The sequence below is a fragment of the Giraffa tippelskirchi genome, chromosome 3, assembly GCF_054371585.1.
Source record: "Giraffa tippelskirchi isolate mGirTip1 chromosome 3, T2T-mGirTip1v1.2.pri, whole genome shotgun sequence".
Classification (NCBI taxonomy): domain Eukaryota; kingdom Metazoa; phylum Chordata; class Mammalia; order Artiodactyla; family Giraffidae; genus Giraffa; species Giraffa tippelskirchi.
In genome coordinates, this window is record NC_137277.1 from 67,413,858 (window position 1) to 67,433,178 (window position 19,321).

The 19,321-nt window shown below is 39.4% G+C and overlaps 1 protein-coding gene across 5 annotated transcripts in view; it reads right to left on the reverse strand.

Annotated features, from left to right (window-relative positions):
- Positions 1-17,609, reverse strand: part of UGGT1 (UDP-glucose glycoprotein glucosyltransferase 1) — a 112,875-nt gene extending 95,266 nt beyond the window's left edge. For 3 of the 5 annotated variants that reach the window (XM_081581066.1, XM_081581065.1, XM_081581064.1), the window contains exons 1-5: positions 17,366-17,609; positions 12,209-12,344; positions 7,640-7,722; positions 4,736-4,866; positions 724-833 (exon numbers count right to left, since the gene is read on the reverse strand). In XM_081581066.1, the coding sequence (XP_081437192.1) occupies positions 724-833; positions 4,736-4,866; positions 7,640-7,722; positions 12,209-12,344; positions 17,366-17,423 (518 nt within the window). In that variant the 5' untranslated portion in view covers positions 17,424-17,609. Of the gene's footprint in view, positions 1-723; positions 834-4,735; positions 4,867-7,639; positions 7,723-12,208; positions 12,345-16,765; positions 16,918-17,009; positions 17,209-17,365 lie in introns of those variants that run through there. The other 2 variants (XM_081581067.1, XM_081581069.1) reach the window with 2 other exon arrangements.
- Between the last annotated feature and the right edge of the window lie 1,712 nt (positions 17,610-19,321).

A 19,321-nucleotide genomic window follows, 5' to 3' on the forward strand; every position in this document is an offset into this window, starting at 1 on the left:
CATGCTGCTCACTGTGTTTCCAGTTATCATCTTGAGGAAAAAGGACTCATATCATCTGGTGGGCACAGGACAGATGCTGAGTAGGTAATCTCACTAAAGAAGAATTTCCTCACATAAAACACCCTTGGCACTTCTGGCACAGAGCAACCTCAAAGAGAGAGATTGCTGTTATCCTATTTACAAAAGTATGAGAGGATATACAGAGGGCTTACTGCCCTAGCCAGATAGCAAGAAGTACCTATTATTTGTCCATCACAGGAAACCTACCTGTAAGTAAAAAAGTCAGCCTATTAATTACCAACTTAATATTTAAATTAAGCTTGCAATTATCTTAAATAATCTCCTTTGTCTGAAAGTAATACTGAGAGATCATTATCATTAATATCATTACTCCAGGCACGGGTTTTAATACACAGAATATTCTTTACTAAGCTGATGAAAAAGCCTACGCAATCTCTGATATAGTCATTACTAAATAACAGTAAGTACTCTTATCATCTCTATTTCGAAACAAGATGAGGAAAGAAAGGTTATATAATTTGCTTAAGTAGGCAAAACTATTTTAAGTGATGGAGTTGGAATTTAAATCTAGTCAGTCTGCTTCCAGAATCCATATTCTAAACCACTATATTTACGAACTACAAAACCCAGAAGAAAAATCAGAAGGTGCACTTGATATAGAAGAAAGCACAATGAATGCATCACACTTAAACACAAATGTACCTTTCAGAAGCTGTTAGTAGAAGAGTCTCAAGGGTATCAAAATCACAAGTCTTCTTTCCATGCACTGAAAAAAATGAATTACATCCTTCTGGCGGTTCATCAGCTGCTATCTATAATTTAAGATACACGATATTTTTAAAAATAATTTCTAACCGAAGATAAAAAAATGAATATTCTAAATAGGTAATAAAATGATAATAAAACATCAGTGAAAACAAAGGCAAGATCTACTGAACATTTACTGTGTGACAGGAATAAGAGCTTTATGTTTCACTACTTTCCTTATTATACTAGTTCACCTAGTTCCTCTCAATATCACTCCATGAAGTAGGTGTTATTATTATTCCAAAAACAGAACTTTAAAATTCTATCTTAGAAGATATCAAAAGCTATCCAGGGAATACAATATTGCAGAAAACTAAGCTTACAAATGTCAGTTGTATATGTCAAAGTGTAACAATGCAGTCTTAAGTATAATATGCAGATTAATGCAAAGCCCCTCCCTGAAACAGGAAGAATGACACTGAATCTAAAAAACCAACAGGACCTAAAAAAAGAGTATAGATGGAAAGGTAAAATCACCCAAGGAGCACAGTAAGATATTTAAAAGAAAGGTTGAATGAGTTATGGGGTACGTTCAGAGTAAAATGTACTAACACCCAGGCACAACAACACAAGTTCACCCACAACTTTAATGAGAGGCACACCGAGATGCATGAGTGTAAAGAAATGGGAAAAAGAAAGGACATAATGACAAGCACTGCTATATGCACTGATGTCATTTATGTAATATATTCATATTGAACGTTCTTTTCTATGGCTGGAATACAAATAATTAAGAAAAGAGGAGGAGAAATGGAAAGCTTGCTATGAAAAATTAACATTAAAATTTTTCATTACATTCTTTGTCTTTTTTTAAAGTTATTACAAAACTTCCAAACTTCTGTTTGTAAAAAGAAAGAATGGTACAATAAACTCCCATGTACCCATGATGAGTATTTCAGTAATTATCAATTTATGGCCAAATCTTATTTCCTCCACTTTCCTACCACAATTCCTTGGATCATTTTGATATGCACTCCAAATAACATTTCACGTATGTTTCAGTATCTCTCAATAAAACACAAAAATTATTTATTTAGTTTTTTGGCCACACCACGTGGCTTGCAGAATCTCAGTTCACTTAACAGAGATTAAACCTCGGCCATGGCAGTGAAAGCCCAAAGACCTAACGTCTAGACCGTCAAGGAACTCCCAAAACACAGCGATTTTTTTAAAAACATACCACCATTATCACTTTAAGTAATACAGGGCTTCTCTGGTGGCCCAGTGGTTAAGAATCTGCCTTGCAACGCAAGGGACACCAGTTCAATCCCCGATCCAGGGCAATCTCACATGGCACAAGGCAACTAAGCCCAGGCACCACAACTACTCATCCAGTGCTCCAGAGCCCATGAGCCGCACCTGCTTTAGCCCCTGCACCTGCTTTAGCCCCTGCACCTGCTTTAGCCCATGCACCCTAGAGGCCGAGCTCCACAAAAGAGGCCGCTGTAGTGAGAAGCCCTGGCACCACAACGAGCAGCAGCTCTGCTCACAACAACTAGAGAAAGCCCAGACGCAGCAAGGCAGACCTACCACAGCCAAAAAATATACGTAAATAAACAAATATAACCTCAAGCTCTAAAATAAACCACTAAAAAAAAGTCATACAGTTCTGTATTGATGGCCACTGGCAGCATAGTTTTTCAGTCTTCCCAAGTGTCCTCACTAAAGCAAAAATGAAAACAGAAACCAATGGACCACATTTATGACAACACCAGGGGGAAGGAAATCTCCATGATACAAAATGCAAAAGACCTGCAGTTATCAGAGGTTGTGGAAGCAGAGGAAAACTGCAGAGATTCTAATAATTCTGAGAATAAGAAAACCCTGAAACAGCTAACAGGTTTTCACTAACAAGTATGATGGACCAACTGGTTTTGTTCAGCCTATTATTAGGTAAGCACATGGCAGTCTGACCTCTATGAACGTGGAACTCACAAGCTAGGACTCCCTTCCAGGGAAGGGCCCCACGCAAAGGAGAAACTTTTGAGGGTAGAATAATACTTGAGTAGGACAGAAATAAGAGACAATAAAAGAAAAAGTCCAAATAAAAGTTGAAGAAGGGAAAAGAGTCAGGAAATTTCAAAAAGCAAGCAACCTTTTTTAAAGTCACCATATTTTAACATAACATAAAATCAACAGGATAGGGAACCAGGGAAGTTAAAGAAAACAAATTTCACATCAAATTGAGCAGAGAAAGTCTCAGTGTCAAATGCCATACAAAGCTACTGTAAAAAAAGAGGAGGGGGAAGAACAGAATAACACTCTTAGTCTTACAAGAAAAATTTCTGCAATGATAACAATATACTGGGAATTCCATGGGAGTCCAGTGGTTAGGACTCAGCACTTTCATTGCCAGGGCCCAGGTACAATCCCTGGTTGGGGAACAAAGATCCCCTGTAAGCCACCTGGTGTGGCCAAAAAAAAAGGTATAGGGCAAACTGTGTAAGTTACTCAACAGAAAAGAAAGGGATGGAGGGAGAACCTATAAATTAAGAGACCACAAGCCCCCCCAAAATTAATAAATTTGTAAAAAAACTGAGAAAACTAAACTGTATTGTCTGGAGAGGCACTCTTGGGCAATGAAATGATTTTTTTAAAAGAAAACAGCAAATGATTCCAAAAGAAGAAGGTGACTCCTTTGAAGGGCAAAAGTCAGCTGTGGTGAGGACACAGCACATGAAGGGCTTCCATGGTGCCAAGCTAAGTTCGATTTCTTGACCTGGTGAAAATTAAAGAAGTGTTCACTTCATCATAATGCATCACTTTAGACATTTCTTGTGAGTTGCTGCCTATACAAGTTTCATTTCAGAATTAAAAAATGGTTTTAAAATTAGCATTTCTTTTATATCAAACATACAATCAGTGTACAAACAGCTTTGATTCTCTTGCTCTCTATTTTTTTTACAAGTTTGTTCAACTCAAAATCCAGTCAGATCCACACATTACATTAAGGTGACACATTTTTAAGTTTCTGCTGAAGTTCCTCCTTCCCTCTTTTCTTTTCCTTTTAATGTATTTGTTGATAAAATCAGATCATTTTGCCATAAAGTCTCTCACATTCTAGCTTTTCCTGACTATAGCCCTGTAATATTTCTTCCCATTTCCTATCTGCTGTTCTCCTGTGATCTACAGACTGTGATCACCCTCAGGGTTAACTGGTTTAGCAAAACTGCATCTCTCTCTTCAGCTGTGCTATATAAATGAAGTCTGTAGTTTCAGGTTTTATGCGTAGGCATTTTTTTCCTTAAATGACAATAAGTGCAAATTCAGTTCAGTCCAGTTCAGTCGCTCAGTCATGTCCGACTCTTTGCGACTCCATGAACCGCAGCATGCCAGGCCTCCTTGTCCATCAACAACCCCCAGAGTCCACCCAAATCCATGTGCATTGAGTCGGTGATGCCATCCAACTATCTCATCCTCTGTCGTCCCCTTCTCCTCCCATCCTCAATCTTTCCCAGCATCAGGGTCTTTTCAAATGAGTCAGCTCTTCACATCAGGTGGCCCAAATATTGGAGTTTCAGCTTCAACATCAGTCCTAACAATGAACACCCTTGCTGGTTGTTGGATGGACTGATTGGATCTCCTTGCAGTCCAAGGGACTCTCCAACACCACAGTTCAAAAGTATCAATTCTTCGGCGCTCAGCTTTCTTTATAGTCCAACTGTCACATCCATACATCACCAGTGGAAAAACCATAGCCTTGACTAGATGGACCTTTTTTATAATATGTTATTTGAAGATTTAACATCATCAGTTTTGCTTATTATTTACAAACAAATCATAAATCCTAGAAAATTTCAGGTAGAAAAGGTACAGCACCGTAACACAATGACAGGACAACTGCAATCTATCCAATCATGTTATACAACCCCTAAAAAATACTGTCACATGGAAGCACTGAACTCACCTGCTGGAAGGCTTGTATTGTAGCTGAGTAGGAGCGAAGAGACAGACAAAATTTCAATAAATTCTGCTGTAGTGGTGACAGAAACTGAACTGCAGCTTCCAATATTGCATGATAATAGGAATAATCAGTACCTGTCAGGAAGAATATTAACCAAAATAATTCTATATGACTACAGGTATCCAAATAAGATCGTTCATAAAGTATAAAGCTATGTGTTACAAAAGCATATGATTGATAGTTCATAAAGTATAAAGCTATGTGTTACAAAAGCATATGATTGCAAAATGTTACCACTATTATGTCTTGTAAAGTGAAAGTGTTAGTTGCTCAGTCCTGTCTGACTCTTTGCGACCCCATGGACTGTAGTCCTTGAGGTTCGTCTATCCATGGGATTCTCCAGGGAAGAATACTGGAGTGGGCAACCATTCCCTTCTCCGGGGAATCTTTCCAATCCAGGGATCAAACTCAGGTCTACTACATTGCAGGAGAACTCATTAACCTCCTGAGCAAGGCATACTGTCTTGCTGCTGCTGCTGCTGCTAAGTAACTTCAGTACTGTCTTGAGCTGTTGTCAAATGCTTAGAATTACTTAGAGTATGCTGTGCAATTGGACTCTTCCTCTCTTCAATCCTTTTTTCACTATTCCCTCTCCCTGGACTGAGATTTTCCCACTTACCTGGATGACTAACTCCCATCTTCTTCCTCAGGAAGAATTCTGTTTATGAGAGCACCTATTCCACAGAGGCATTCCCAGTCCCTACTCCCACACTTCACTCACACCTCAATCAATCATGTTCATCTCTTCTTTGCTCCCATATTTCTTTGCTTACCTCTTTCACTTAGCATATTGTTCACTCATTTACTTAATCACTAGCCTTTGAGCCCCTGCACACAGAAACTATGATGTTTCTTTGTATCCCCTGGCACACGTTATTTATTCAAATAACCCAACAAGACTGAGCAATGTAATGAGGAAGTACAAGATATTAAAGGATGCTAATGAAACCATGGTTTGGGGAGAGGCATTAAAACAAACAATTGAAACAAATTATCTGGGGGGAAAATGCATGTACCAGTATAAAAAAATCCCCGGGATGTATTAAATGAAAATCAAAAGGTACAAAACAATATATTTAGTACACTATTTTTTCTTACTGTTAGAAAGAATAAGAAATAAGAATATACACTTATGTACTGGATTGGCCAAAAAGGTTATTCAGGTTTTTCTGTAAAACAGTATGGAAAAACCTGAACAAATTTTTGGTCAACTCAATAGTTGTAAAAAAAAAAAAGAGGAAGAACGAAAAAAGTACTGAAGGCTAAACAAATTAACATTAAATGGTTATAAAAAGCCAAGAGAAACAGAAGGAACAAGATTTTTCTGTGTATAGCCTTTTATATAACTTTGGTTTTTCTTCTAAAATTTTACTTTATAATGGAGTATAGTTGATTAACAATATTATAATAGTTTCAGGTATGTGAAGCTTTGACTTTTAAACTACTATTATCTATTCTTTTTAAATTTAAGAAAAATATTTAGCATTTTAAAAAGCAAAATGTAAAAGGTTCTATATGACATTAGTACCTTCAAAGTAGAAAAAGAGATCAGAAAGAAATGTCTTAAAATGTTTTGTGACGTCGCTCAGTTGTGTCCGACTCCTTGAGACCCCATGGACTGTAGCCTACCAGGCTCCTCCGTCCATGGGATTTTCCAAGCAAGAATACTGGAGTGGATTGCCATTTCCTTCTCCAGGAGATCTTCCCAACCCAGGGATTGAACCCAGGTCTTCTGCATTGTAGGCATATGCTTTACCGTCTGAGCCACAAGGGAATGTTGCCAGAGTGTTAAAAGTGACTATCTTTGGGTAGTAGGACTATGAATAATATTTCAAATAAAGTGTTTAATATACTTCTATGGTCACTTCCAAGAATTCATTCTCTCCTAACTTCAACCAAAAACACACTAGCATTTATACTGAAGAAATTTCATTTTAAATGTCAAGAGTTCAAATTTCACTATAAAACCCACTTTGATAAATTTGTTTTATGAAATTGTCAACTAAAATGATTTTTTTGGTTCCTCAAACAATTCTAGTTGACTCTAAATTATTTAACCAAAGCTTACAGATGCTTGTTCAAAACTTTTACGTATTTAAACTGCAAAATAAGATTTAGATTTCACTTTTTAAATATGCTCTAATTTTTTAAATCATAAAGTTAAAAATCAATTCAAACATTAACAGCAGTCACACATTTATAATTTTTACACATTTTCACTTCAACAAGGACTTATGCCTGTCAATGCAACTTTCAAGGTTTTAACTACTCATGTATCAGCATATTTGACTATTGATGTTCATATTCTATATAGTTTACATTGAATTAGAAAATGTTTGTGAAAGCTCATCAAAAACTGTAAACAAGTGATACAGTTTACATTAATTTGACACCTTGACACTCTAGTTGTGAGTGGTTGGCATGCGTAATGGAAAACATTTTGGATGGCACTCAATGAGAAGAAACTTAACAGGTAACAGATCAGTTGAGTAATTAGTTCATAACAAAAGAAAGCGAATCAAATCTGATGGTTATTATGTAGATGCTAAATGATTCTAAATGAATTTGACTTCTGCAAAATAGTCACATAGCACTTTCAATAAAAGAACACAAAAGAACAAAAAACAAGGGGGGAAAAAATCAAAGGCAATTTTTATTGCCAAAGTTGTAAACTTTTTCAAAAATAATTACTAGTTTGTGTTGACTCTGCTAGCTGCCATGACAATTCTACTCACTAAAGATAAAAATGTTTTTCATTAATTGCCATGCCACCATACTCTGAAAGAGACCAAATTTCTAATATATTCCCAGACACCAAAGTCAAAGAAGCATCTGCTTCTATTTTACCGTGATGATCTGATGATCCGATATTTTGACTGGCTTCTACAAAATCCCAAAATTTCTCTTGACTGTCTTCTGCTAAAAACTCACTGAGAGAAAAGGGGGAAATATCAGAAATAAAACAACTTAATAAAAACCTTCCAATATAAGTTATATTACTAAGGAGAGTGAAAATAAGCTTTTAAGTTTCCCAATGTCCAAAGCTTGGCTTTTATTTGATAATATATATTATATATGCATATATGTAATATATTTCAATAAAATATTTTCTAATTTTAGGCAAATCTTACTAGCTTATTAGCTATTAATAATTAGCTTCATAGTTTATTCACTTAATAGCTTCATAAGTATTCCTTAAGAATCCTAGAATAATAGAAATGTTGTAACAACAGGGAAGTCCCAATGTAAAGAAAGGTCATGAAATCTCATCTGTGAAAATGCTGTCAGTAGTGGAAGCAGAATTAGGAATTTATAATTCTAGTACTAGTTCTGCTCATTCATTTTCTGAAAGACTTACAAAGAACAAAAAAATATGTTTCACCTAAGGTCCTCCTGAGGAAAACACGAATCCTAGAAAAATTTCTAGGAGACTAAAGGCAGCATGTTGTAATCTTTTTACATCCATGAATCCAAACTTTAAAGATCATCAAATTTTAAAGTTAGCACTGATTTAATAAAATCAGGTCTTAGAACTTAATGCTATCTTAATTTTTTCCTTGACTTTATTGTACCAACCTAAAATAAAATAATGGCTACTCTACACTTCCCTTCATTCAAGAGACTTTAAAATCTCGAGAAGAAAAAGCAGGTACTCATTGAATGATTCATGTAAATCGGTTATCTTCTCCTCCAAGCCATACCAATGTAGTGGTGGTCTTCCCTGTCTTAGAGCAAACTACAGATCTGGATCTCAGCTTACCTAGCCAAAGGAAGACTTTCCCATTACTTGTCAACACTGGGATGTACAACTCTCACTCTACTCCACAGCTAGACACAGAAATATGGGAAAAATAAGAAACATTTCCTGGTAATGCACAGCTTCTCTAAAAATAGGTTTCTGAAAATACCCATTATAATAATGTATTAAATTATTTAGTGTCTCCTTGAGTGTGGCATTTTTCTAGGCTTTCAAGTAACTGACACATACATCACACCAATCTTATAATAGCTTACAGTCTAAGAAAACAGGTATTAAGACAGATTATGATGTGTAAATAAATGCTAAATTCATGAATTAAAGCAGCATTCACAAGATAAGTGAGCAGAAGGGGGAGAAGTAATACACTCATTAGTTGTGAGAACAAAGGTTCACTTAAGCTAAGACCCTCCTATAAAGGCCATATGCACATAAATATATACTTTTCATATAATCACAGGAAAACATAAACATCCATTCTTTCTCACCCCAATGCATAAGTCTTACAACGTCTAAGGGTCAAACAGTCTTAAGAAAATTAATTACCAGATCCACTGAACTAAGCCATGGAAGATAAGAACAGTACAAGATACTATTAAAAGGAATGCTGCCATTTGCTTACAGTATGCTTCAATTTGTTTGCTTTTTGCTTTAAATTGTTTTTGAGCTTCTGATATCTATTCCACTGAGTAAAAAATCAAGTTTTACAGATGAAATTCTACAGTGTCTGGGATTTGCTTTACAATGTCTTAGTGGGAGAAAGTAGGAGGGTGGTGATAGTGATGGTTATTAGACTTGAGTTGACAATTGCTAAAACTGGGTGACAGAGAGAGAGCACATCATATATAACATTTTCTCCACTTATAAATATATTTACTTTCTTAAGGGCATAGAGGTAGTAAAAGAAAAACCTGGAATTTACATTCCAGTCTCAATCACTCAAATCTATCAAGCTGCATTCTCAGGCCATTATAATATTTACGCATTCAATAAATGATTGCTTCAATTTTAATAACAGAACTTTATTTATACAACGTTTCTGTTAGTAACTATAGCTGCTCAAAACATATTCAGGGCTCTGCTTCAATTAAATATTGATGGACAATCAGAAAGCTACAAACCCTTCATTAGCATCAGGTCCAATCTAAAAATACACACAGGAATATTTTCAGTCCCTAAGGGGGGCCAGAAGCAAGGAAAGCAAAACGTCTGTGTTAACTGCATGTCTCGATGTATGAAGAAATATTGACCCTTCAGCCTCCCACCATGGTCGTGCTGCGACCCACCATCAATGTCTGCCATAGATGCCGGAGGGAAGGATTGTGGCCTCAGCCAGCTCTGGAGGTAAATATGGAGTGGTTTCAAACAAGCACAGCATGTTTTTGAGTTGTGTACCCATCCCATTACCCTAGCAAACTATCTGTAAATAGCCACAAAGGAAAACTGAAAACAGTGAACCCAAATGGCAAATGGCCAGGATATCATTAAAAGGGGCTATGTTTGTTATGGCTATACTGGGGTGAAGGAAACAGTTTATAATACTTCACTGAGATCAAAGAACTGAAAAAAATTGATCAATTAAGGCTGGCAATTTGAGCATACTTTCTCAAAAGTCCATAAGTATATGCCATAAGACTTCTAAGAAAAGATACAAACATCAGTAAGTTTGTTAGTATAAGTGAGAGTAATGGGATGTAACCCAGTTATGAATATTAAGCAGAATATCTTAAAACATCTATTACAGATAGCTACACAAACTTATTTGTAAAGTGGTAGTAAATCTCAATGACTTAGACTGACACCAGACAAATCATCCAAAATAAGATGAGCAGAAAGGAAGAAAAAAACATTCAGTTAGTTATAAGAGTCCTAGCCCAGGCAGTCATAGACCTCACATGCCTTCACACTTCACTGCTAGAAACACCCAAGATCTAACAAGGGGCTCGGCCCATTTATCTAACTAGTTATTGTAACATCACTATGACATATATGCAGTGGGGTCTGGTGGGGCGGACAGGGGGTTGTTAGGGCCTGGGGTTTGTTTCTGTTGCCCATTAATTGCTGAGGAGAGGGAGGCATGGAGAAGTGACGGGAGAAAGTCTGTTCGGCAGAAAGTTGGAAGGCTCCTCAGCAAGTCAAGACCAGCTCCTGCATGTCTCATGTTCCTAGCGGCCTCCTCTCAACACAAAGGAGGCTCTTCCTTAGGAGGCACACTATCAATGCAACAAACACTTTGCTCACATCTTTCTAGGGATTAAGGAAAGATGTGAGAAGGTAAAATTCTAAGTTGGAGGTCACAAAGATAGACCACAAAGTAAACTGATGAACAGTTCAAATTTCCAGCTCTATCAGATTCTGAAATTACGAAATGTTTATCATTCACCTACCTAAATGTATGCTTTAGAAAGATTCACTATAGGTCCTAGCTATATGTTATCTGAGATACAATAAAAATAAGCTTCCCTCTATAAATAAAAAAAACTGACTAAAAGGTATCTGATTATACTATATAACAAATTTACCAAAAAGTATATTTGGTTTATAAAATCTTCCAAGAAATCATTGACTATATTTTACTTTATCAATTTTAAGACATTTCCTTTTTTTTTTTTTTCCAAGTTTGGGCAATCTTCTTTACTGAGAAATTGAGATGCATGTTTTCTTTTTTTCCCCTAAAAACATACTTATGGTTTCTACAATCTGTCTACTAACTCCTTCTTGCAGTTCATTGAAGTGTTGTCAAGTTTCCTTCAACTTTCATTTTCTTCCATACTCCCAAGACCACAGAATCTCTTCTAGTTTGAGAGGTAACGGTGGGAAACTTGGTGTGATTTACTGCATATTCACTACACTCTAAATCCCTTCAAAGCCTAGGCCTTTGAAACTCATTTTCTGCACCAAGACCCCAGGAACACAGCAGAAGTAGAAATGGCTGCATGGGGCATAAGGCAAACAGGCAAAAAACAGACTTCCAGAGTTTCTTGAAGCCCTAGATGGTACTGAGGTAGATGGGGTAGGAAACTAGGGTCCAGTATGTTTCAGGAAATGCTGCCCAAAAACAACTGTCAATTTTAAGACATATCTTTGTTTTATAGAACGCTAAGAGTGAAAGATGCTACCAATTTTAATTGTAAGATAACAACTTGATTAACTGCATTCTGATTTTGGAGAAGCTAACAACAGATAAGATGTGGCCACTTTCTCAGCTCCCCCTGCACTCTTTTATCTGGGGTCGGTCTCCTTCTAAGTTCTCAGGAGGGGTATGTCCTCCACCTGCACCTCAAAAGCTCTCTTCTCTTTCTTGTATTAAACACCCCTTAGCATCTTGTTCAAATAAACAGAAATTTTCCTTTAAGTACAACACTCTCTTCCGTTATTAGCATATTTACACTCTTCCTGGAAGACACCATAATAACTTAACTAATTCAGTATATCTGTCTAAAGAAGTCCCTAAAGACCTCTGCCATCAGTGCAGTCCTAGCCTGCCGACAAAATCTGAGTTCCATCAGCCTGTGAATGGCACACAGCACAGTGCACGCTGATGGGGCTCTTACTAAATGCATAATGAGAATCCCACTCCCTGAAAGCTCCTAAATATTCACTGGCAGAGCCTACATTGTCACTTAAACATGTGAAAGGAAAAAAACATGTCTTCTTACCTGGCTTCCAATAACAATGGAGTGGAAAACCATTTTGTTGTAAGAGAGGTCGTAATGGCTTTTGAATCTGCCTTGACTGAGGAAAACAGCCATAGTCCAGTAAGCATAGTCAGAAGGCCCATTTTATGGCAAACTCCTAGAAAGGGAAAAAAAAGATTTTTCTACAAGGCAATGTTTAAACCTGAATCTTAATACTTAGAGACACAAAATAACATGACTGTGACAGAAATAAAAATGTTTCCAAAATATAACAGCACATACTATCTATAGATAGTCAATAGATGTTAGTTGATTACTGACATACAACTAAAGGTGTGTCATTCATTACACTGTTTTCTACAAAGACTGCACTTAATCTCCTGGGTGCCTACGCCATACAGAGATGTTAGCCTCTCATTCGTAGGCTTCTCTTGTTGTGGAACAAGGGCTCTAGGGCGTGTGGACTTCAGCAGCTGCAGCATGGGGGCTCAGCAGCTGTGGTTCCCAGGCTCTAGGGCACAGACTCAACAGCTGTGGTGCACCAGCTAAGTTGCTCAGTGGCATGTGGGATCCTCCAGACCAGGGATCAAACCCATGTCTCCTGCACTGGCAGGTGAATTCTTCACCACTGAGCAACCATTGAAGCCCAAAAAATTGCTTTTAAAAGAGTTTGAAGTTCAGGCACTGTTGACTTCTTGAGAAACAAAAAAATTAATATGAACGTCCCATTTATAAACGTGGTAGTGGTTCAGTCACTAGGTTGTGTCTGTCTCTTGCAACCCCACGGAGTCCACTAGGCACTCTATCCATGGTATTTCCCAGGCAAGAATATTGAAGTGGGTAGTCATTTCCTTCTCCAGAGAATCTTCCTGACCTAGGGATCGAACCCCTGTCTTCTGCATTGCAGGTGAATTCTTTACCCTCAGCCACCAGGGAAGCCTCATTTACAAACAGATATTTTTTTTTAAAAATCAACATTAATAAAGACTAGGGCTAACCAAACCAGACCTCTGACAATGAAACCTGCTAGCAGGTAAGTCCTGGCTTGGGAGGGTGCGGGTGCTGACCGGGGTGGGGGTGGGGGCGGGGGGGATCAGCCTGGAGAGGAAACTGCAAATGATGAAGGCTCCTCTCCTGAAGTAGCAAAAGTTATTGACATTTCCTGCAGAGGGGCAAGCAAGGACCCAAACTGTTACATACAATTTCAGACCACTCAAGAACTCTCTCAGACACCCTCCCCTGGAGGTTCATGGACTGCAGCCTCAGAAACCTGCTCCTCCTGATAGAATAAACATGGGTTAGTAATAGTCAGAGACCTATGATCAATTCCTGAGTTTGCTAGTTACCAACAGTTTAACCCCAAGCATGTTACCTAATAACTCCTCCACCCTTACCCTTAGTCTCCCACTCTCTAAAATAAGAATAACAGTATCTGCCACAGGGAGAATGAGAAGGCAACATGAAATCACTTTGTAACAAAAGTCACTTTGTAGCGAAAGTCACTCTGTAATGTGCCAAGTATGTGCCAAGTACTACACAAAAACTAACTGCTCTAGCAAAGTATGTCATAAGGAAGAGAAGCTAGAAACGATCTTCCAAACTATAGAATAACAGCTCATCACTATTACAAGGCCCCAAAAATATTCCTTGGAAATCTATCCTCTGTGGCTGGGGGCGGGAAAAAACACTTTGCTGTCCAGCAAAAACTAACACAACATTGTAAATCAACTATAGGCGTGCCTGCTCAGTCGTTTCCAACTCTGTGACCCCTAAGGACTATAGCCCGCCAGGCTCCTCTGTCCATGTAATTTTCCAGGCAAGAATACTGAAGCAGGTTGCCATTTCCTCTTCTTGGGGACCTTCCCAATCCAGGGACTGAACCCGCATCTCCTGCATTGGCAAGCAGATTCTTTACCACTGCACCAACAAAAATTTTTTTAAATCCTACCCTAAAATCAGTATGTTTCTAAACCAGAGGCAGCGCATATGAACTATGTTCAAGCAGTAATAATGCTACAACTGTGTTCACAATTTTTCCTGCAGGGACCGAGATGTGTTACCCCCAACAGTGATGATTCCAGATGAGAAACTGGATGCCAATGAACAGTACTCCCAGATCGACTGCATGCATAGAGTGAGGAGGAGGCTCCTCCCCACTCCACCCGAGCAAACACCCACATCTACTGAGCAATTACTAGAGGTGGAATCACTCTGGACAGCGCCACTGCCAAGAGCTCTGCCAAGAGCTCTGCAAACAGCACGTTCCCCAGCCTGTCCACACAAAGCCTGCTCCACTCTGTTCACCTCAGTAAACAGCAGTGCCTGGCAAACAGCAGACAGTCCATAAATATGCTGCATGATGGGTGAAACACCATCACCCCCACCTTAAAAATAAGAAAATGGGAATTCAGAGAGGCTACGTAACTTGCCTGACTAATAAATAGCAATACTTGGAACCTACCCCTGCCTGTTTTTAAAAGTTCTACAATACCATGCTCTCTGCCCTGGCTTTAAGAAGGGGTTCTTAACGTCCAGACCTAGACTGAGCATACAGCTTTATTATGAGACCCAAGGCAAGTTCAAGGATTTCTAGGGGCAGAGTCTTTGGGTCCCAAATGGTTAAAAGAGGTATAGTTTCACCTTGAAACCAAGGAACCAAGGGTGTGATCAAGCAACCAGCCTGACAGATCCATACTGGGGCTGATTTTGGGGACAGAATGTGAGCTCCTCAAGAGCAGGGAGTTTTGTTTGTCACAGTCTCATGCCTAGCATAAAGCCTGGGACACAGGAGGCCCTCAACATAAACAAACACAGACTTTGTTCATTAACAGATGAATGAAAAGAACGGGAGAAAAAGGGATGTGGCACCAAAAGCAAAGGCACTCAGAAAGCCTAGGACTTAAGAAGGGTGAAAATGAAAACTAAGCATCATGACTCACCCAGAGATCCCCTAGACCTGTTTTAAAGACACAGAGAGAGTTCTTGGGGTGCATTAGAGATGGGAAAGGGAGGAAAGCCATACATTAATGAAGAGCTTTCCCACACCCAAACCCCATATCCTTGATACCACAGGTAACACCAAAGGAAAAGACTGTTCACAGAAGTCAAAATAAGAACCTTTCTGAGTGGTCTTTTGTTTGAGGATACCTTCATTTGCCGAGATCCCATATCACTCTGACCCTGGTAGTCCTTCAAGGTTGCTTATTAAGAGGAATAGTCTGCAAACTAACAGTTTGCAGAATCTTCAGTGTGGCACTGCATGATTACAGGCATCACACTTATGACACGATGCATAAATTAAAAAGTCTTTAGTAAGTTCCAGGCCCAAATGATTCATCTATAAGATCTAGCATGTGGCCTGGTTTCTTTAGTGTAAATTAAAGACACTATCTCTTGCTCATTTATTTAAAATATTCATCAAAGTTATATTATGGCAAGTGTTTATCACTTTTGGAAAACAGGAAAGGCATAAAGTTCTAAGTCGTCACCAACTTTTTCCATTTTTAAACTGAAGAAAATAGCTGCTGCTGCTGCTGCTAAGTCGCTTCAGTCGTGTCCGACTCTGTGCAGCCCCACAGACGGCAGCTCACCAGGCTCCGCCGTCCCTAGGATTCTCCAGGCAAGAATACTGGAGTGGGTTGCCATTTCCTTCTCCAGTGCATGAAAGGGAAAAGTGAAAGTGAAGTCGCTCAGTTGTGTCTGACTCTTAGCGACCCCATGGACTGTAGCCTACCAGGCTCCTCCATCCATGGGATTTTCCAGGCAAGAGTACTGGAGTGGGGTGCCATTGCCTTCTCCAGAAGAAAATAGCTAATGAACTCAAAAAAACACCTGAAGGATTCAGGTTAATAGATGAGTTTCAACATATATGACAATAGCAAGGAAAAATATTAGGAAGTACCCTTCTTGAGAAATAAATTTACTTCTGAAATAATTAAATTAATATACATTTATACCTAGAATTTTCTCCATAGTTCAATCTAGTCCCCTCAAGTTAAACACACACTGTGAAGGAGTTACACTACTGTACAAAGCAACGTTTATTTCCCTTATTAAAAATGAGTTTCAGCTAAGTTCATCAAAAGCAAGTCAAACGGAAAGGCTACAATCAACCCAAATTTTATGTTGCTATCATACAGCTATTTAAAACGTCTTCAAATATCACACTAAAATTGGCTGGCCAAGTGCATGATGAATGTTTTCAAAATAGTGTAGCACACAGTAAGGCATAAGACCCCAAGACTTCAAACAAACAAACTATGCTAGTTTTCAAATCTGGCAAAAAAATGCAAAACAGTCTAGAGATTCTGGCCGAGGAACACTGAAGAGCTTACGCCCATAACTCATTGGTGATGCGCTGCTGCTGCTGCTGCTGCTTCTGCTAAGTCGCTTCAGTCGTGTCCGACTCTGTGCGATCCCACAGACGGCAGCCCACCAGGCTCCCCCGTCCCTGGGATTCACCAGGCAAGAACACTGGAGTGGGTTGCCATTTCCTTCTCCAATGCATGAAAGTGAAAAGTGAAAGTGAAGTCGCTCAGTCGTGTCCGACTCTTAGTGACCCCGTGGACTGCAGCCTACCAGGCTCCTCCGTCCATGGGATTTTCCAGGCAAGAGTACTGGAGTGGGTTGCTATTGCCTTCTCCACATTGGCGATGTACGCGTATGTTATTCTTCTGGCAGGTCCGACACTAAAAGTGAAACCGGATCATCCAATTTCCAGTCAACAGATCCTTGAAACAAACGAAAACGGTAAACAAAATTCACCACCCGAATTCATTTTAGGGAAAACAGAAATCTATAAAAAGATCCATTTTTTTCCCACCGGAGTCCTGCAAACCGCTGGCTCTCAATCTCCTTGGGGTCACGCTTGGTCTGAATTCGTGTTAGGACACGTCCCCCACCTCCGTCTGCACTTGGGCACACGGGTTTCAAAGCTCTTCAATGAAGGCGCAAAACCGATGAAGAGAGTCCGCGGCCACCCTCGCAGAAACCGGATTTGCCCAGAAAACACTGAAGGACTTCTAGAGGGACTCGAAAAGAGAGGAAGGGCTGAGACACAGGAGGGGAAACTGAGTCAGGAAAGAATCGGAAGATCAAGGTGACCGAGACACAGGGTGGCCTCGTTCCCCAGACCCTCTCTCCGCCGGCGAGACCTCCCCACTCCAACCCCAAAGGTACCTGTCACTGGTCTTGCAGCTGCAGCACACGCGCCGCTCTCATCCCCTTTCCAGCCCATGCCAGGGGCCGCGCTCTGTCCGCGATGGCACCTGCGACAACGCCGGGGCGGGGCAGGACGGCGGTGCAGGCAGCAGCAGCTGCGCCAGTGAGCGGCCGACACGCGCCTTTCCCGCGGCTCTGCTCGCAAGCCGGCCTCGCAAAGGAGAGACCAGCTGCCGACCGCCCTTTACTTCCGCTTCCTACTGGCTAGCGCCGGAGGACTTCCGGCTACAGAGTCTTGGCCAGGGCCGCCCAGAGCGCCACGCTCCTGCCATTTTACATCCGAAGAGGTTCCGCCTCTCTCCTTGCTTCCGGAGGTTCAGTTTGGTTGGCGAGGCGCTGTTCTTTGAGGTTTTGTGGACATGTAAGGGGACAACTGAGACACAAAAGCTTTACCACATAAAGAGGCTGGATAGAATCCACTTCCTTAAACTCGTCCATTAAAAGTACTGTTGCACAGTAAAAGACCATGTTTCTGAGTTTCTTAGACTTTATCTCAAACTATCTTGGATAGCTTCCGTTCCAGGGAGCAGAGAAAAGAATTTTTTTTTTTTTTTTAATTTCATGAGACTTTTTTGCTTATTTTGTATGGGCAGTGGCAGCTTAATCTGCAAGGGTTACTTTGTCTTTTGAATTACCTTTTGGCAAATATAAATTACTATGTAAAATTCTTTTAGAATTTATGACACCGGGCAGGTCATTTTAGCCACCCAGAAATGAGTAAGTCTTGGGGGGATATATTTTAACTAATAAAGTGAGCTAAAAACCAAACATATTTTTGTAAGTACCTAAATAAAAAGTGTAAAATATTAACTGACTTATGGTTATATGGCGCAAACAGTCCTTCCCTTGAGAGTGGCAGAACAAGTACTAAAAACACTTGCCTTAATCTGATAGCTATATGTCTGTACTGTGCTTAAGAACTTCTGTAGCTGACTGTTGGGTTTTCTGTTCCTTGCTAGACGAAAAGAAGTTCAAAAAAAATTAAGGAATGGAAATGATTGTTTCAAAATGTATTTCTTCAGAGAGATTTTGTGTTAGTAGTTTTCCATTGTGTATTTTGTATGCCTTTTAAAGTCACTTCAATTGATAATTTCATTAAAAATGAATTGTTTAACCACAATACAGAGTTTTTCACTCTGTTTTAACTTGGTCGTCTACTATTGAAGCATGAATAACACCAATACTTGCTGAGTTATAGCGTACAACTAAGTGATTGTTAGTATTATTTGTGGAAATAATACTAATACATTATTACTAACTAAAGTACATACTTTACGTCACAGTTCACTGTTGGTGTTGTACTATCTTATGTGTTTTCACAAATGCACACATAATTATCATTAGAGTTTCATGCAGAAGTTTCATCCCTCTAATAATCCCCTGTGCTTCACCTGTTCACCTCTCCCCTGAAATCCTGGCAACCACTGATCTTATCACCATCTACTATAACTGAACAGTATGAAAAGGCAAAAAGATAGGACACTGAAAATGAACTCCCCAAGTTGGTAGGTGTCCTATATGCTACTAGAGATCAGTGGAGAAATAACTCCAGAAAGAATGAAGAGATGGAGCCAAAGCAAAAACAACACCCAGTTGTGGATGTGACTGCTGATGGAAGTAAAGTCCGATGCTGTAAAGAGCAATGTTGCATAGAAACCTGGAATGTTAGGTCCATGAATCAAGGCTAATTGGAAGTGGTCAAACAGGAGATGGCAAGAGTGAACATCGACATTTTAGTAATCAGCGAACTAAAATGGACTGGAATGGGTGAATTTAACTCAGGTGACCATTATATCTACTACTGTGGGCAGGAATCCCTTAGAAGAAATGGAGAAGCCATCATAGTCAACAAAAGAGTCTGAAATGCAGTACATGGATGCAATCTCAAAAACGACAGAATGATCTCTGTTCATT